We start from the raw sequence: 17199 nt of genomic DNA on the forward strand, positions 1-17199 counted from the left end.
GAAGCCACCCTCTACTGTATTTTCAGATATGTGGATTTATTTAGTAAGCAGTGGTTGTATCATAGGGTGCATTTTTAAGGCTGCATTAAGGCCCTATTTGTGGCTGTGAATGAGTAAGGAATTCTTAAGATCTCATGAAAACACCATAAACTAGTGAGATGACCTTGTGCAAGTGTCATGTTAACTCTTTGAGTGTAAAGTTACATCATGTCTCCTTGAGAAAGGATTAAGCAGAGGTATGGCCACAGGTGGCCAAAGGAGGATGTTATCCCGCTTCATGAGAATGATAACACACAGATGATTTATCCTAGTGACAAACATTGTTGAATTGGGATGTAAACATGGTTGTCTGATGACAGCCATATAATCGGAAATAGGTCTGGAACCAAGTGATCCCTACTAATATGTCTGTAGTGATATAGTGGAGGAACCCCTTTGGGATGGGCTTCTTCTTTGCTTCTCTTGCCACAACATCCTGAACAAATACCTTCTTTTGTACAGTGTGTACTGTTTTGGCGACCTCCCTTTGCGCCACTTCCTTGTTGTGTCATTACAGAATGACTTCAACCAATCTGATGCATGTGTCTTTTACTCCGCCTTCCTGGCTGCAGAAGGCACAGCACTGGGATGTCCTTTGTTTGACCTCTCTCTTCCACTGGGTTTCCCCAGTCCCTGTCTCCGTGTGCTTTGACCCATGGTTGGGCAAAACCGATCTTCTCACCAGTGTCTTCCCTGCCCATCTGCCCTGCCCAGCTGGCTATATTTTGTGGGAGAAAATGGCATGGCACTATTCAACACCAGCTGTACCACTCCACATTGCCTGCTCCTACAGCTGCGGGTGGAACGTGGTGCCTGCTGAGGCAACTGTCATGTGAGGTTGTTGGCCTCACAGCTGTGCGGAAGAAGCCGTATTCTCTTGCACTCCCCTTTGTGACTCCATGAGATACTCTGTGTGAGTGTGCTGTTTGCTCTTTAATTCCAAAACAATGCAAAAGAGGTTGACTCTCAGGAACACTGCAGCCATTCATGCCATCCAGTTGGTGATGGTAGGACAAGTCAGAGTGGGAGGAAATAAACCAATCCCAAGATGAGTTGTGCACATACTGATGTGAGAGGAACAAGACACAGAAATGTAGATTTGCTTTGTGTATTCCACCATCTGTGTGGTCGGAGGACCAATAGAGCTTTTGTCTTTGGGATTTTTCAATGGTGGGAGAAGTTATTTTCGTTGACTTGAATTTTATTGGTTCTTCCTAACTAGAGTTAGGCTTTCTGAATCAATTGTTGGGCCATCTATTATTATGTAGCTAATTCCCTCTAATTCAATGGGTAAACCATAGTTTGGACTAATAAAAAGGGTTGTGAGTTCAATATAATCTTAGGTTTTCATGTTTCCAGACAAAAAGCTGAGATCTGGGACATAATGTTTAACACTTAATGGTATCACCAATGGTATCAAAAGTACCCACCACAGTGGCTCACAGCTTGTCACTGAAACTCAGCATATTTTCCTGATTGGAAATTAGAACAGAAATCTGCACAAGAGGAACTATTATGAGATCAAGCTGAAATGAGGCAGTTATTTCATCTTTCTTAGGGAGAGGGAATAAGGAAATTTGATCTAGCAATACTTACTTCTACCAAGAAAGCAGATGTAGAAGAGAATGGAAGGTAAGTCTTAGACAGAAAGTAGGATTTAAATATCTAATAAATATAGGTTTCCTTAGTAAATACATAGACTTCATAGAGCAGTGGTTCTCAACCTGTGGGTCCCTAAGTGTTTTGGCTTACAACTCCCAGAAATCCCAGCCAGTTTACCAGCTGTTAGGATTTCTGGGAGTTGAAGGCCAAAACATCTGGGGACCATTGTCCTAGACTGTTGGAGCATCAAATCAGTTAAACCCAGGACATTGTACCATGCTCCTGCTCTACTAATTGAGCCAGAGACTTGCATCCTGTACTTTCCTCTTGCTTAGAGTGGAATCCTCTAAAACTGGTGAATTTGCCAACTTTTTTCCTGCTTGGAGGTGCCCCCTGGAAACTGGACACTCAAAGCTAGGCCTTGAGACCTGGCAACTCTATTTTTAACAAAAAAAACCACTGGGATTTCTCCCTAGAATTGTTCTCCTGTTTTACCAGGAAATCTGTGATCTTGTTTAACAGTGTAGTCCTACTCACAGGTTAAAAAAAAACTGGTGAATAGTAAAGAAAGAAAGAAAAGCAGGTTTAGAGCTTTATAGGTAATAACCTGCACCTTAAATTGGGCCCGGAAAGTTATCGGCAGCCAGTGGAACCACTTGCACAGGGGGGGTCGACCGCTCCCTGTAAGCAGCTCCGGTTTGTAACCTAGCTGCCGACAGTTGTACCAACTGCAGTTTCCGGACCGTCTTCCAGGGCAGCCCCATGTAGAGTGTGTTATAGTCCATCCTTGAGGTAACTAGAGCGTGGACCACCATGGTCTTCCCATCTTGCTCTTTTCTCTCTTGTATGGTATATTTTCTGATGTGGATGAGCCCATTGCACTTGGGCTACATGCTACTCATATACCAAAAATGAATAGGTGGATATCAGTGTTGTACAGTGCCCCATAATAAGCCAAAGGGGATTTTAAAAAGGCAACTGAGGTTCATGTGTGGTGCAAGGAGCAAGTACTGTTCCCAAATGATGTACTTAAAACCTGTTTATTTTAGCATTCTGGGTCTCTTTGTCTCAGTAGGCACATGGCAAGATGTTTTGGAACATGACTCAGAACATATTGTACACATTTAATTTAATTTGAAATCTCTAAACCAACAGACAGTCTAACAGACTGATTTCTTTAACATGGTTTTACCATATTTAGCTCACTTTGAGATTTTTCTCCTTAAAAGTATTAGTATAGTAAAAAGAGTAGAAATGTAATATAATGAGGACTGTTATCAAATTAAAGGATTATTTATAGCTAGACTCAAACATAATATGTCAGAAATTCAAAATTAGTTCTCACATCTGGCTCAACCCCTTCTACCTGCTGGGAACGCTCTACCTTCTGAATTTAGTCTGTAGAAATGGAGCAGAAGTATGTATTGTTCATTCCTGAACCATTTACCAAGTCACAGACTTCATAATTTGGATGGAAAGTACTTGAGGTTTAGTACGTTTAAATGTGGAGGAAAGTGAAACTTGGTGGATATTTTCCTCATCCCTAAATTAGAGTAGTGATCATCTGGAAAGCCTGCTTTATGATCTTCCTGTAAATCAGAGGCCACCGACATTGCAACCTTGCAGGACTAGAATTTCCATAATCCACATCTAGCACATCTCTTGTTTGCTGAGAATGGTGAATGCAGTTGTCGAAGATACCCATGAGCAAATTGATCTGAGTGCTGGGAGTGTCTCCCTCCCATCTTGCAAAACTTGGCAGTGCAAACATTTGGAAGACTTTTGTAAAGGTGGGGTGTTTTGGAGAGATACACAATGCCTTTGTTCTCTCATTAGTCACACATCTTGCTTGCGGCAAGTAATTAGTGTTTGTGTGTGCCACTTTTGCTGAAAATATCTTTTTGGGGTTGCATTTCTCAGAAAGTGTGCTGACAGGCAGCTCATCTAACTCTGCTTGCAACTGTGAAACTATCTGAGTTGATCTCTTTGTTGAACTGAGTTGAACTGTCAACTCAGTTTCAATTTCAAGTGATATTTCTTTGCAATGTGTTGTCCAGGTATATCTCATCGTTCCTGGGATTGCTACTTTAGAAGAAAATTTGGTGTTGTACAGGGATACCTCTGTATTCCTTGGATTACTATTTTAAACCTGCATTGATATTATTATAATGCCCTTCCTATTGTTCATAGAACCATAGAATTGGAAGACACTCCAATGGCCATCCCGTCCAACCCTCTGTGATGCCATGCAGAAACATCTAATCAAAGCAGTCCCAAGAAATTGCCTGGATGGCAATTGCCTTTGTTTAAAATCCTCTAAAGAAGGAGACTCCGTCACACTCTGAGAAAGCGTATTCCACAGTCAAACAGATTCATATTGTCAGGAAGTTCTTTCCAATGTTTAGGTGGAATCATTTTTCCTGAAATTTGAATCCATTGCTCCATGTCCCATGTCATCAGAGGTTATTTTCGGTGGCAGATCTTCTATATATTTATGACAGAACCAGTTGGCTCCCCTCCCGTGACATTGAACTACTTCTGGTGGGGCTCTTTCGTAAAACTATAGAAGATTCAGCATATGCCTCCACGGCAGCAACACGGGAGGCTTCCCATGCTACATTTGAATCAACGGGGAGAAGTTGGGCAGCAAATGTTTCTCCCTGTGGGATGAGGTAGGGCGGAAGACAGGCATGGGCCAATGGGTTCCCCTCGCCCTCCACCTGCTAAAGTTAGCTGTTCCCTAAGCCGCTCCTTATTGGGATTGGCTTCCAGATCTTTTACTTCTGGATACATTTCAATTGTATTTCTTTTTCATTTTTTGAAATACAATTTCATGATTGAGCCTGGGTTTGTAAGAAAGCATTTTTAGGTCTTGTTTGTCTTTTACCCTGGTCACCTTTTCTTGTAATAGTGATTGTTTTAACTCACTTTTGTACTCTCATTCCAAACTTATCTCCCCAGTTGAACGCCTTGATTTCAATGCAACCACTTCTGTTTTACATATTTGAGACATTCTTCTTATATCCCTGAAAAGTTTCCAAACGAGAGCCTAGAAAAATCATATTTTTGGTAGTTTAAAAGGTAACTTCTCCAAGCTTTGTTCTGTCAGCATTGCAGCGTTGGTTTTCTGTGTCCTTGGGATTATGACTCTTGGGGATTCTGAGTAATTTAGTCCAAAACCTGTGCATTTGCAGATTTGTAGATCAAAATTTGGTAGCCCAAACTATTATAGGCGTTCCATTCCAAAAAACTGAGTCTTTATGGGAACTGAAGTCTATTCCCAGTCATGGAGTACTGAATCTAGGAAATGTGAATTAACTGGAATATTTCAGATACTTACTCCAGCTAGTATTGTGTCAAATTAAATTAGGATGAACCAGGTTGAAAGAAAATTAAGAACATCTGTGTCCTGAATATTTTAGTGACATATGTTTAATGTTCTTGGAGTTAAATCTATGGAATTGTGAACTTTTTAATTTTGGATGGATCATATTAATTTCTTTTTCCTTTACAGGAAATCCCTTTAATGTTTAGTCTTAAATATGCTGCCTGATCATATTAATTATCTCATTTCCAAACCTGTTGTCCTCCAGCCCCTCCTCTACTTATATATGACTGCAAATATTGTTTTTAAGCTGTGGAAAAACACCATTATGGATGGCAGGGTGAATTCGGTACTCCTGGTGCTCATAGCTACTTGTAATGTTTGCAAATACAGTAGAGTCTCGCTTATCCAACGTAAACGGGCCGGGAGAACGTTGGATAAGCAAATATGTTGGATAATAAGGAGAGATTAAGGAAAAGCCTATTAAACATTAAATTAGGTTATGATTTTATAAATTAAGCACCAAAACATCATGTTTTACAACAAATTTGACAGAAAAAGTAGTTCAATACGCAGTAATGTTAGGTAGTAATTACTGTATTTACGAATTTAGCACCAAAATATCACGATGTATTGAAAACATTGACTACAAAAATGCGTTGGATAATCCAGAACGTTGGATAAGCGAGTGTTGGATAAGTGAGACTAATTTATAGGACTAATAAATATAGTTTTTTATTATGATCTATACTAAGCTCATTAGGTATTCAGTCTAGGTTTTGTGGGTGGGATGGACACTTGAAAAAGAAACAAAAGAGCTTCTTCACACCAGATCTCATTAGTCTGATGAAAGAATTGTGGAAGTGAAGCATAAAAGATGAAACATGACATCGAGGTGGCTTGGATGCTCTCAATCTTCAAGCCACTTGGGGTTGCCATAACTGCAAATTCACTTTAATGGAAAAAAATATTGAGTTTGTAGGGTGTGTTTGCACTCACATTAAGACCTCTTCAAAATGACAGCACCTTGCTTATGTTATATTCAGAAGAAATCTGCAAATTTTGGAAAGTTCCTAACAAATGTGATCTGAACAAAATGATTAATCATCAGCACCAGCCCAGTTCAATGGCCAGGGTCCAACTGGATAAAGGAATTCTGAACTCCAAAATCCTCCAAAATCCAAAATGGGCCACTTGAGTGATTGAGAAATATCTTTGCTATCTACTGATGGTTCAATGCACACAATTTTGCTTGATGCACAAAACTATTGAAAATATTGTGTATAAAATTTCAGTGGGCCCTTAGTATTTGCTGTGGTTCGGTTTCTTTATACATTGGAAAAATTTCTCTGTTCCTGTTAAACATTGATACCAGTAACTAAAACCTGAATACTCAAAATATGGTATAGGGTGTGATAGAGCCTGCATAATGTCAAGCTATTTGAGTACAGATCTTTAGTTGTATTTGATGGCTCACTATTATTTAGACCAGAGTTGGGGAGTTGTTGGCTCCCTGTATGTTTAGAATAATGCTTACAACTTCTTTAGCAGCAATTATGCTGGTTGGGACTGGTGGAATGTGTAGGGCCAATGATTTTTAAATAGTATTTATATTTAATCCTGTTTTAATGCTTGCATATTTGAATATTTTAAATTTTATGCTGATGCTTTTATGTTAAGCCGCTTTGAGTCTCCTGTGGGAGAGATAAAGTGGGATATAAATACTGTACATATAATTATAATTATTATTTCTCAGTTATGTTCTGCTCCCTAAATTGTCAAACCTGACATATTTTGGATGAAATCATAATGGTAGAATGGACTCGTTGAATCAACAGCAGAGTGTTGAATTAGCACATAAATAAATTCAGTTGAAGTGAATGGTGAATGAGATACAGGAGCTTAGTACACCATAGTATAATGTGGCAGCTAAAAAAAACCAACACTATTCTAGGCTGCATCAGTAATCCAGATTGAAGAAGTAATAGTTCCATGCTCTTCTGTATGGATCAAACCTCCCTTGGAATAATGTGTCCAGTTCTGCGCATCACAATTTAAGAAGGATATTGACAAGTTGGAAGATGTCCAGAGAAGGGAGATAAAATGATCAAAGATTTGGAACCCAAGCCCCATGAGGAATGGCTGAGGGAGCTGGGTATGTTTAGCCTGGAGAAAATAAGGCCGAGAGGGGACATGATATCTGACAGGGGACACATTTAAATATTTGAAAGCATGTCACATGGAGGAGAGAGTCAGCTTGTTTTCTACTGCTCTAGAGACTAGGACACAGAGCAATGGATTGAAACTGCAGGAAAAGAGATTCCACCTAAACATTAGGATTAACTCCCTGATAGTAAGAGCTGTTTAATGGTGGCATATTCTGCCTCGAGGTGTGGCGGAGTCTCGTTCTCTGGAGTTTTTTAACAGAGGCTAGATAGCCATCTGTGAGGAGTGCTTCCAATATGTGGTCCTGCCTGGCAGAGATTGGACTGGATGGTCCTTGTGGTCTCTTCCAACTCCATGATTCTATGATTCAACAGATCTCTTCTAGTCAGGGCTAACAATAGGATTTAGGGTATTGTGTGCAATTTTGACACCTCCAAGATTTCTTCAGGAAGTTGCTTAAATTTCCAAATGGCTTCTCTGGTTGGAAAAGGTCTTATGGAATGATGCGAATGAGTTTAGTGCAGTCTCGTCCACAATGGGGCTTGTCCTGGTTGGAAGAGCATCCTCTGGTGCTTTGGAGTAGAGGGTTCTGAGTGATAAACAGCCTCTCAGATGCCAGAAGGGGAAACAATGGACAGAGTGTAGGGCAATGGTGATCCTTGAGTCAGGCCTTGGCTTGCCCTGCCCCGAATCACAGAACCCCCTGTTGGCCTGGGGTGAGGTCACAATACTTGCATACAAACCCAGAGAGAAGGCAGAAAGCAGCTGCGAGGGTTAAAGGAAGGAAGGGCGAAGTGAATGCCATCGGTGTTGTTATTCTGTTCTCAAAGATGGCTGCTCTCATGCTTTGAAAATAGTTTTTCTTTCATTTATTTTCCTGGGAGGAAGTGTGCAACATGAAGAAAATGGAGCAGACGTGCAATTAGAGGAATGAGATCATGAATGGACTCTACCAATTCATGGGTTCGCCCTTGGAAAAAACAGTGCACCAATTAAGGGGACTCAGCCAATTGTGTTCCTCCCCTGACCAAAAGTTCACCCACTTCGCTGCTGACATCTTCCCTGATGCCAAAAACCTTAGTGAGAAACTCTTTTCAATTCACCTGCAATCCTGGATATCATTTGAAGAGTATGCCCTGATGATCTTTACAAGAATGCTTTTAAGATGAGGGACATTGTTGCAAGGAGAATGCACTCAACACTGCATTTTCTAATTCTTTTTTTTTAAATTAGCACAACAACACATTTTTTTCTGATTCTTCTGGGCAACACAGCCTTTATGTAATTATTGAAAGGCTCTGTCTTGTTTTTATTGTGCTTTGCTTTTAAAAAGAAACAGCACAAGAAAAACAGGCCATGATTTGCAACATAAAATACCTGCCAAAAGAAAGGCACTAAATCTTTCAGGAAGATTGTTGTGGCCAAATGCTACACAGATCGAGAGATGAAGGCACGTAAATTGATGTACTGTCAGTTTGCTACTGAAAATCATTATGAAAAGATTAATAACTTCAAAACACTGGAAGAATGCCTGTGTATGCCTTAAATCCCAGATCTAGGAGGAGGGGAGCTCGGAGCATTTTGCAGATTGATTTCAGGTAAGGCTTGTTACAGGTTCTAGTCATTTCAGCCCAAAAGGTGCTAGGCAAAGGCAATGTTTTCTGCAATGTAAGGGACCTCAAAAATATTGTGTTTTTCTCACAGCAGTGAGAGCTCTTTGTCAAAGACAGAACAGTAAGTAGTCAGAACACATGAACTGGCCCTTCAGGCTCTCGTCTGTGGGTTTTTGGGGAACATAATATGGTAGTTCCTCTAAGGGTGCATCTATACTGTAGAATTAATGAAGTTTGATGACACTTTAAGTACCATGGCTCAATGCTATGGAATCATGGGAGACATAGTTTATAAGGTCTTTAGCTTTCTCTGCCAAGTAGTGTTGGTGCCTTCCCAAACTACAACTCCCTTAACTTAATCACATTGAGTCATGGCAGCTGAAGTGGTGAACCTAGGATCTATACTTTTTAAAAAATGTTTTAAAAGTATAGGTCCTGGGTACACCACTTTAACTGCCATGACTCAATGCGATTAAGGGAGTTGTAGCAACCAGCATTTTTGCACACACACCCTCCCCCCTCCCATGAAAACAAAATGATATGTTTTCATTCACACCTTCAGCCTGGAGGGTGGAGAGTCAATTTTTTTATGTTTTATTTTCTGTTGGTGTTGATGGTGTACTTTGTAGGAGATTTGGCATAGTTGTTTTCATATTGTGTCATATGCAATGTTAGATTATAGCATACTGTAGTGTTTTTCCTCTTATTGTATATTCAATACTATTATAAAGCTGTATACCACCACCAACCTGATATTCTCTAGCCTTAGTGAGTTTTGTGGCCCAAAGGGTCCACAACCAGGATTTCCCCTGGTTAGAACTATAACCATTATGCTACATTACCTGCCACATTGTTTTTATAAGTAGTAAAGTGATAATGTCACCAATATGCCTTGAAAACTAAAATTTATCAAGAATGTATTTTTAAAAAAATCAATATCAAATCAATTTTAATATATCGTAAGCATCACTGTGCATTTGGCTAGAATTACCTATCCCCCTTCATTCATATTTATTCACTAGTTCTGAGAATACTTAATGATTAATCCCAGTTTACTTCGCAGCAGTCACTGTGAGCGACAAAGGTCTGTTTTCCTACCAATCAGGAAGCAATTCACTGTTCAGTTACAAGTAGTATCCTGCTTCTGATAAATCTTTGGTGTGACTTTAAGAAGCACAGATTTCTATCATAATTCTCCCTCTCCCACTTGCAGGGAATTTGGGTCAGCTGCTTGCTAAATGAGAGAACAGGCCCATTATGCTCTGAGCAGCTGCTGCATGGTAAATAAGGATGTGGCGTGGTGTTTTCTGGACAGGAGTCACTACTTAACTATGCAACTAGAGAATTATATAGCAAACTAGGTGATATAGAAACACAGCTCATCATTTCAAATAATGGCTTGTATTCAATATCGAGGTTAAAGATTCAATTATCAAATACAATATTGACAAGCTAGAATATTTTCAAAGAAGGGTAAACAAAATGATCATGAGTTTGGAAACCAAACCCTACAAAGATCAGCTAAGGGAGCTGAGTATGTTTAGCTTGGAGAAAAGAAGGCTGAGAGGAGGCATGATAGCCATGTTTAAATTTTTGAAAGGATGTCATATTGGGGGGCGGGGGAGCAAGGTTTGTTTTCTGCTGCTCCAGAGATTAGGACACAGAGGAATGAATTCAAATTGCAGGAAAAGAGATTCCATCTAAACATTAGGAAGAACTTCCAGATGGTATGAAGTGTTTGCATTGGAATATACTGCCTCAGAGTGTGGTGGAGTCCCCTTCCTGGTGGTTTTAAAGCAGAGGCTGGATGGCCATCTGTTGATAATTCTTTGATTGTGCTGTCAAAGGCTTTAATGGCTGGAATCACTAAGTTGTTGTGAGTTTTCCAGGCTTCTGGAACATGGCCATAGAGCTCGGAAAATTCACAACAACCCAATTCTTTGATTGTTCGCTCCTGCATGACGGGGTTGGACTGAGTAGACCTTGTGGTCTTTTCCAACTATGATTCTATGATTCTACATTGATGATCCTCAGTTCACCTTAACAGCCAGCATCTGGATTGGTTGGTGCTCTGTCAACTAATGATCAAGGCATAGGAGGATGACATTTCCAACCTCCTCCAGCTAGTGAGTGAGGTTGGGAAAAGGACTTGGCATGGGGATCATGCTTCTGACTTTCATAGCCTTGGTGCTTGCATGGAAGGGTTTTGAAAACACGCTCCTCCTTGCATCCAAACTGGCAGCTGAGCAGACCTCTTTCATCCAATCCCACTGCTGGCTGTTGAGGTGGACTGACAGGGAAAAATGGGTCAGTCTTTAAGCATGAATTTTAAATGCGGGTCCTTTGTTTAATCTCTGTTTTGTGTATTTTAGTATGTATTTTATAGACATATGTTTTGGTGTGTGGCTTTTATAGAGCTACATTTTTAATATGTATATTTGTGGTGTTTTTGCAGTGTTTATGTGTTGTAATTGTTCTGTAACGTGCCTCGAGCCATGAGGAGAGGCAGGCAAGAAATACAATTATCATCATCATCATCATCATTATTATCATCAGACAGTTCTTAGTTTTGGTAAGTTGTTGATGTAAAATACTAGTAATCATAAAGTAGTACTTCATCTTCCTATTCTGTGTAATATTCTTGTGAAAAGCTTTCAAGTATGGGCCATTTCCCTTGTTTCATGAATTTAAAGATCAGTGCAAATCTTTATTTTCTATAAATAATTTAATAAATATTTTTGTTTTACAATGATACATATAAGTGACAATATATATATTTTACCAGAAACATGAGTCAAAAGACATTTAAGGATCAGTATACTTTAATAAGGTATCAGTGTCAAAATACATTTCCTTATCAAGTTAAAAGTTCCCATAGAGTTACAAGATTATCAATAAGAAATCCAACAATATAGAGAGCATGAAAAACATAATAGTTATGGTTAATATTTTTAACAATGCTTTTTTTTTACCCCCACCTCCCTTCCCCAGTGTGTTTTAGTAAATGGTTAGGGTACATCTTAACACTGGAACTACAAATAGAGAATACAGATAAAATAGCGATATTTAAGTGTCATTAAGCCTTCTAGTACACAGCCATGAGCACAATCACATCTGCGTCAGATCATTTACTCTAGAGAAGCAATTGGAAATCAATGGAATTGCTTTTGAGCGAACTGCTTGCAGATGACAGGCTAAAACTGACAATTTTAACTTAACACTTCTTTTCTAAAGCTTTGCTATAAGATTATCAAGTTAGCTCAAGGTATGACCCAAAAGGATCAATCAATATTTTTAACCCAGCTGAATGTAATCCATGGGAAGCTTGGACCCATTCTTTGACCAATGCTACTTAATGATACACATTTGCAAATATATTTTCCCTGCTTTCACATATTCTTAACACTGGCACCAGTGTGCCCTTCATTTAAAAAAAGAGGACCCATCATACCACTCCTTCAAAGGACTGATCTTCTCTAATTTCAAAATAAGAGTCAGGCCTGGTAAATGCTTACATGGGAGTTCATCAAGGACTAGGACTAGGAAAGGATTCTTCTTCAAATACTAGAATACTGCTACAGCCTGTCAGAGCTTCTAATATTGGACTAGATGGGCCAATGGTCAAAACCAACTTCTTGTGTTCCTATTAACTTCTCTTCAACAGAAAAGAACAGAACAATGGGCTTCATTTGGCATACTGAAGGTCTTGATCTGCCCAGAGTCCATGCCTCTTCCCAGTCATTCACAGTTATTACCATTCAGCTCCCATGATTCCTTAGCATTGAGCTCCGTCAGTTAAAATGGAGTCACACTGCATTATTTCTGTAGTGCAGATGCACCCTCAGGCGACTCCCCTCTGAAAAAATCTTGCCAATACAAACTGGATGATAGGTCCTGTTATGCTATCTATAAGCCATAAATGACTTGAAGGCACAGAAGACAATATACTATCACTTAAAAATCAGCTTAGAAGTGCGGTGGCTCCTAATTCTAAAAACACGATCTGCATAATCTTCCTGAGCTTTGTATCCTATGGCAGATATGGACTAGTAATTCTGCACAAACTCTGGCTGGACTATCTGGAGTTTGCTGCTAAGAGATGTATTCATTGGAATCCTGCTGATTAGTCCCAAGTAGATGAGATCTACCAATTAAATCAATTTTACGTGGCGAGACTCCAAAATAGGTAAATCCAATTGATTTGGAGGAGTTTCTCTGATTGACTTAACAACCAGAATTAGGATACTATCCAAACATGTGCAGGGTTTATTGTACAAGTGAAAAAAGTATGGCCCTCCAATATGGACTACAAATCTACCACTCTTCATGATTGGCTATTTTGGCTAGGAGTTGCAGGCCATAACATTTGGAGGGGTGATATTTGGAGGCTAAAGAAGAGCTCATCCAGGAACCACAACTGTTTTCTAAGTGAAAAGCTGTGGACACTGAGCTGAAAGGATTCTAGAAAGCAGACATGAAATTGTCCCTCTTTTTCCTTCATCTTTCACTCTTGTAATCATGAGAACTATAACATCAAAATATGAGCAAATGGAACAAAAAACTTGTTGTGGATTTTGAAGGAAAGACTGCTGAACATAAAAGATTCTTGAACACTTTTTCTCACAGTCCTTTCCTTATATCATAGCTTTTATGAGCAGCCCTCTCTGGAATTACATCCCCTTATTCTTCAAACAGGAGTTACCGATAAGCTACTCCAATTCCCATTCATTCAAAATGGGAAAGGTTCAAGAAATGCCTTAACACTCAGTTAGTGCTTACTTTTGGCTGGATCATGTCCACATGGGAATGCAGCATCCAAACTGAAGTATTGGTTTCAGCATATGACACCAGTGCCATGTACCTGTGAGTATTGGCATTTTGGTTGGAGCTTGGAAATGGGCACTCTTCTTAGATTATATGGCCTTGTGGAAATCACTGGACTGCAGTTTCCAGAAGGCGTAAATGGAATAGCCCAGTGGTAAACTGGCTGGGATTTCTGGGAGTTGTAGGCCAAAACACCTGGGGACCCACAGATTGAGAAAGACTGGAATAGCCAATGATGAGGAATGCTAGGAGTTGCAGTCCGACACACCCAGAGAATTGAGTCAGACACCTGTCCTACAGTTAAATTTTAACTATCTTCCACTGTGACTAGACAGTGGAAGATAGTGGTATCTGCTGGGGACTGGTTCCAGGACCTCCCATGGGCACAAAATCCATGGATGGTCAAGTGCCATTTTGTACAATGGAGTAGTAAAATAGTATCCCTTATATAAAATGGCAAAATCAAGGTTTGGTTTTTTGGTGTTTTTTGGACTTAAATTTTTAAGTCATGGATGGTTGAACCCATGGTTACAGAATCTGTGGATATGGAAGGCCAACTGCATAATTTAACAAGAATAATGCCTCTTGTGGAGTTAAGGGTTAATTTTAGTTACTTTCCTATATGCAGGATTTGGCTACCTCAAATGGTAGAGGAGAAAATTTCTGTGCTCCATAAAACTGGATTAAAAAAGCATAGACATAGCTATAGTTACTATTACAATTACTTTGGAAAATGGGGAAATTATTTTGAATTTGAAACTAAAATTTCCAGGTTTGTGAACTACAATTCTAAATAATTACTTGGTTAAAAAGCTATGTAGCAAGCTCTGCAGATTTCAGTACGAGGCCTGACAGCGTCATATTTCCCCTTGCTCTGAATTTGCCTTTCCCAATCTTGCTCTTCCCACTGAAGTGCTAAGCTTTAATAAATATTATAGAATCTACACACAAACCCCAGGTCCTTAAACTATATTATTGCTGGATTGAATAGATAAGTGTGCCTGGTAAAGGCAAGCAATATTGCATGGAATGACATGAACTCCTTCCACTGAAATAAATTCCTGAGCACCAACACAGTGTTTCTGAAAGTTCAGGTTGCCCTTCTAATGACCTAGCGAAAGACGATTTGCACTCAAAAAGCTATCAACAATTAAAAAGTAAGCTAAAATGACCAGTAACAATCCTCCCACTCAATGGCTCTAGAGCCTATAAAATTTGATTTCCCCCCAGTATAATAAGATGGCAACCAAATATATTTAAATTTACTTCTTAGCAAAATTCAGTAGTGCAGGGATATTGCTATAACTGGCTGGGGAGGAAAATAAAACTTAACAAGCAATTAATTAGCTCTTTGGACTAATCCCACGATGTCAGAAACAGCATCATAAAATTACCAGCTGCAAATAAAACAGTTTCTAAAGACACTACATAGTGTTGTGACCATGCCTTAACAGGTATAGCAAAGTACCAATACAAATATTTAACTTGGAGAAAAGCATCAAAGGATCAGTTATACTTTGAATACTTTTTAAAAGGACAATTAAAACAGTGTTAATAATTCTTTCTACTCTTTTCAACTTTGTTTTCACACTCCTTCCATAATTGGAGAGGTTATAGGAGGGTGGCACTGACTGAAATGAGAAGTGTTGTCTGCCTTCTTCGATTATTTTGCAGTACCATGCTCTAAATCTAAAATGGCAGCAACCACTCCATCGGTTTGAAACAAAAGAATACTGAGATCTTGGGCATTGGATATGGCCTAGTAGAAAAACACCTTGTTATTGCAAAATCCAAATAGTAGGAGTTATTTGCCTGGTAGCTTTGGTTCTTCTGCTAGAAGGAAAAACTCACCAATCCTCAAATCCTGGCCAGAAGAAGACATACATTCAGCCCTTCATGTCCGCTGGAGTTAAGGGACCCCCCATGAAAATGAGTAAAGAAACTTTTGTTTTTTGTTTTTTACCTGAGAGAACACATTTCTAGATCTCAACATGAAACTATGGCCAACTTGTGCTGGAGCTGACCATAAAATTGCATTGGAAGACCTAGAATTTCCTAGAGAGATATTCTCTCAAGAAATCTCTAGGTTCTCCAACACGACTGAAGGAAATTGAAAATGGAGTCCCACTAGAAGACCTAGATATTTCTAAAGAGGACATAGTTAATCAAATTGGTTAATCAAATCAGCAAAAGTCAAAACCACAAATGTGGAAGGACGACTATATATTACCAGACAGCATACTACATGATTTGTGAGTTACACCCAAAAATCAAATTACAGAGAATACTAAAGGGCACATTGTCCAGATCTCACACTTGCTTCATGGTTCATTCTATATATTTAGAAAAATTAATCCTACACTGCTGGTTGCAATCCATGCAGTTGAGTTTCATTTACATCAGAGAAAGACGCAGGACCAAGTATGAGATTTGTGATCCAATAACATATAATTTGCACAGTGTCCACCCAAAATCACCATAATTTTGGCATGTTGCAGAGAGAGAAGGTGGGCTCAGAAAATTTTGTTGCTTTTAAAATCATTAAGATGACTATCGACTACATTTCTTTGCTCCAAGAACATTCAGAGACACTAGGGACAAGCAATGTGTATATTTTCTCAGAATACAACACTACCAACAAAATTAGGAAAAAGATTGGTTCATTTCACTCATCTTTGGCAAAAATAAAAAAAAATCTTCGCAATAAATGGAGCCAAAGTATTACATAGAGGCATTAGCACATCATAGCTTTTTATTATTAGCATGAATACTGAGGAAGTTTCATATAAATTACACACAAGGGGAATCATATAATATAATTTTTTTCTAAGAAACGCTTTATCGAAATAGAAGAGGGGAAAATACAGTAGATGCATATTTCTTTTAATACGAATAAGAAAGTGAGTAACTTCACAGAAAGGCCACTATTTGGTAACGTGGACAAGTTCAATAGGTAAGTAAAATCTTGTAAAAGTGTAATCAGTATTAGAAATTGTCTACTTGCAAAAATAGATTTTAAAACTGCAGCTGTTTTGAACAGTATAGGCCAGGGAAAGCCACAGGGTTGGCTCAGGTCGCTTGGTCCAGAGCTCGAAGCAAATCACTTCCTTGCAGAAGCATGGAGCTGCCCACCATCGGGACGTTAACCTCACAGTCATATCGGGTCAACTCTGGCAACAAATAAGGTTCAAACGATGAGCCAAGCAGACGACTTGTCATTCCTGAAACATAAAGATTCGGAGGGTGACTTGATACTAAAGCTTCAGTTATGCCCTGCCCCAAAAACCTTAAAGGCAGTTTACAACCATCATAAACTTCCTGGCTGATTCAGATTACAACAACTTTGCCCTTGCTATGGTCCCGCTGGCTTAACCCAAACAACTGCTTTTTGCACTGGAAGGGGAACTTCAATTGATTACACTGACTAGCACACATTTTGGTGCCTCAAATGTTAGACCTGTTTCTGGGTATATTTGACCAGTTGATTCTAACAACGGCACCACTTTTCCCCTATAAGCTCTACAGAACATATGCCATATACCATAGTCTTCATCTGCTCGACCATAAGAAATCATGCTAAACATATCCAAGAAACTAGAGCTGTTGTGGTCTATCCAATGCAATTTCTGA

The 17199-nt window shown here is 39.2% G+C and overlaps 1 protein-coding gene across 2 annotated transcripts in view; it reads right to left on the reverse strand.

The window, feature by feature from the left end:
- Positions 1-11549: 11549 nt before the first annotated feature.
- Positions 11550-17199, reverse strand: part of epas1 (endothelial PAS domain protein 1) — a 129638-nt gene continuing 123988 nt past the window's right edge. For both annotated transcript variants that reach the window (XM_062971230.1, XM_003225178.4), the window contains exon 16: positions 11550-16790. In XM_062971230.1, coding sequence (XP_062827300.1) covers positions 16639-16790 — 152 coding nt within the window. In that variant the 3' untranslated portion in view covers positions 11550-16638. The remainder of the gene's footprint in view (positions 16791-17199) is intronic.

Source organism: Anolis carolinensis, chromosome 1 (genome assembly GCF_035594765.1).
Source record: "Anolis carolinensis isolate JA03-04 chromosome 1, rAnoCar3.1.pri, whole genome shotgun sequence".
Lineage (NCBI taxonomy): Eukaryota > Metazoa > Chordata > Lepidosauria > Squamata > Dactyloidae > Anolis > Anolis carolinensis.